The sequence below is a fragment of the Stegastes partitus genome, unplaced genomic scaffold (assembly GCF_000690725.1).
Source record: "Stegastes partitus isolate 25-593 unplaced genomic scaffold, Stegastes_partitus-1.0.2 Scaffold188, whole genome shotgun sequence".
NCBI lineage: Eukaryota > Metazoa > Chordata > Actinopteri > Pomacentridae > Stegastes > Stegastes partitus.
The window spans coordinates 1-2,848 of NW_007577919.1; the positions used below are offsets into that span (position 1 = coordinate 1).

The window sequence follows — 2,848 nt, forward strand, 5'->3', positions numbered from 1 at the left end:
CTCTGGAACATTCACAGCAGGAAGGTAGAACTCTGGTCAGTAGATCCAGAACCAGCTGATTGAGGACCAACTGATTTTAAGTTCAAGACGACTTTCAGACTCTGGAGGCCGATGTCGATCCTCCTGAACCCGTCCAGAGGGTCAGAGGTCAGGGCGGCCGTGTGGAGGCGTCGTGGGCTTCATGCGGAGGGCGACGGCGTGTCGGGGTCGGGGTCGTAGTGGTAGGTGGCCTGAGTGTGCTGCTGGTTGCCGTGGGCGACGCTGTGCTCTCTGCTGTCCTGCTGGTTCAGGGCCTCGTAGGCCGGCGGGGGCAGCGGGTTGCTGTCCGGCCCCAGCGGTTGGTGGAGGTCGGCGCCCCCCGGTGGCGGCGGCGGCAGAGTGTCCAGCTCGTCCACCTGCGGCCCCGGCGGCTGCATCACCACCAGCTGGTCCTGGGGGATGTCGGCGGCGGCGGCCGCCAGGTTGGTCGTGGACTTGGACTTGACGCACTGGAAGTCCACGTGGCGGCTCTTCCCCTCCTCCTTCTCCCACGACATCCGGATGAACGGACGCTGGACGTAGTTGTAGATGACTTCAGGACGGCCGCCGGGGCGACGCTTCACCTTCTCCTTGTAGGTCGGGTAACCTGCCAGGTGAGTCAGACAACACACAGCTCAGGGATCGTACAGGTCAGACCTACATGGTAGCTGCTTCAACACTAGGGATGTTAACAGCTGACCAATAAGACCGAAGAAGAAGGTCGTACATGTCAGTAAACGTATCGTAGACCAGCTGTAGTACCTGGTTGTTCCACCAAGTGGAGCCTCCAATATTGGTTTGAAATGCTAGCATTTTAGCAGCTAAGACCATGATGATATTTTTAGACTTACATTTAGCCTCCTGGTTCTTAGATTTAACAAACTAATGTGGTTGGTCACTGAGGAACAAGGCCTGGACTTTCTGACGCCTCTTTGTGGTTCAACTTTCAGTGATTACGTCATTACGAGTTTTTATTTTCTTAACCAGCCGTGTTACCGGCGCTGCTCGGAAAAAAGCATTTGTGTATGTTAGCGGTACGTATTTAATTAAAAGTTTTCTTTCTGATCTCATGCTACAATGTGGACACCTGCAGCTTAGAGACAAGTGCAGCCTGTATATGTACACACCTGGTTTTCTGTTTAAAGTCAGGAGGTGTGGCTTATATTCAGGTGCCTCAATCCTCTGGAATTTACGGTAGGTTGTGTTCGGTTTAGGACATTAATAATCATTAATATTGATTACGAATAAAATCAAACACTTTGTTGAGATTCATTTATTTATACATGAAAAAAAATATCTTAGATTAACTTAAAAACCTGCGTCAGAAATAGGAGTACCAACTCTAAACAATTCTTTTAACCAACAGTTAACAGTATAATCAATCAATAACGGATTAGTCGGTAAAATAAACAGAACTCAACAATATCCTGTATTCCGACAGACATTTTTAGTCTCAGACATCATGACATCTCGTATGTAGGAATCTGTCTTCTGGTTCGTCTAAAACAGCTGAGCTCTGATCGGAGGTCCTGAACCTCCTCAGAGTCTCTGTCATGGTCCCGTTGCTGCTAAACTCCCACAATGCTCTCTGCTGCCACCATGAGCTGTAGTCTGAGTGACGCCTCCTCTGATCTCTACAGGATTAAACAGTGAGAGGCTCCACCTGGTGGAACAACCAGGTACTACAGCTGGTCGATGACACATAAGACTTTTTTTTTTTTTGTCTTCTTGTGATAACATATTAGATGTGATATATGAATAGTATTTATACAAGTAATGACCATTTATTAACATCCCTAGTTGAGATATTTGGTACTACAGAAACCCGTAAAGTTCAGAGAATTCCTACAAAGTTCTACTTTAAAGGAACAATACTTATATTCAGGAAACTGGTGCAAATAAAAATGTGTAAACAAACCGTATGAATAACTAAAAGATAAACATAACAGCTCGTCTGTTGGCTGCACTTTGATGAACTTTAATGATCTTTTTCTGACGCTGCTGATGACATCATTCAGTGTTTGCTGATGGAAATGGAAGAAGGACTCTGATGTTTTGCTTCAGTAAAAGTACTAATGACACAATGAAAGTCCCTTCAAATGTTCCTTACAATAACTCAGAGCAGATAAAAGTCTCCTGTGACTGTTAAACTGTTGATCATAAATGATTTCTGAACTCTTATTTACCGTCATGTTTTGTGGGACAAGCTGCAGCATTGCCAACGTTAAAAGCCAAACTCAGAATTTAAAGCACAATTTGGTTGAATTAAATATAATTCGTGATGGGTTTTGTACTTTCAAACGGGTGTTCTGGTGTCCATGTACATTTCTGGTAAACTAACTCAGTCGTCTTGTTTAAAACACAATAGATCACCTTCTATGCCGAGCCGGATCTTCTTCAGGCCTCGGTCCTTCAGCACTGATTTGGCCACGTCTCTGTTCTCGATGTACTTGAAGAAGCGATAGAGTTTGGTGCTGTAGATGACTGTGGAGGAGAATAAAGATCTTTAAACAGCCGATCTGAAGGATCCTTAAAGCTCAACATTAACACCAATCAGTGAGTTAACTGGTAACTGAAGCTGTGGAGCTAGATCTCCATGGTAACTGATGCTGCACAGCTAGATCTCCATGGTAACTGACGCTGCGGAGCTAGATCTCCATGGTAACTGATGCTGAGGAGCTAGATCTCCATGGTAACTGATGCTGAGGAGCTAGATCTCCATGGTAACTGATGCTGCGGAGCTAGATCTCCATGGTACCTGATGAGGCGGAGCTAGATCTCCATGGTAACTGATGAGGCGGAGCTAGATCTCCATGGTTTTTGTCGAGCC

General features: G+C 45.9%; 1 protein-coding gene across 2 annotated transcripts in view; it reads right to left on the bottom strand.

The window, feature by feature from the left end:
* Positions 1–6: 6 nt before the first annotated feature.
* Positions 7–2,848, bottom strand: part of LOC103356158 (BTB/POZ domain-containing protein 10) — a 27,614-nt gene continuing 24,772 nt past the window's right edge. For both annotated transcript variants that reach the window (XM_008280226.1, XM_008280227.1), the window contains exons 7-8: positions 2,392–2,502; positions 7–625 (exon numbers count right to left, since the gene is read on the bottom strand). In XM_008280226.1, coding sequence (XP_008278448.1) covers positions 180–625; positions 2,392–2,502 — 557 coding nt within the window. In that variant the 3' untranslated portion in view covers positions 7–179. The remainder of the gene's footprint in view (positions 626–2,391; positions 2,503–2,848) is intronic.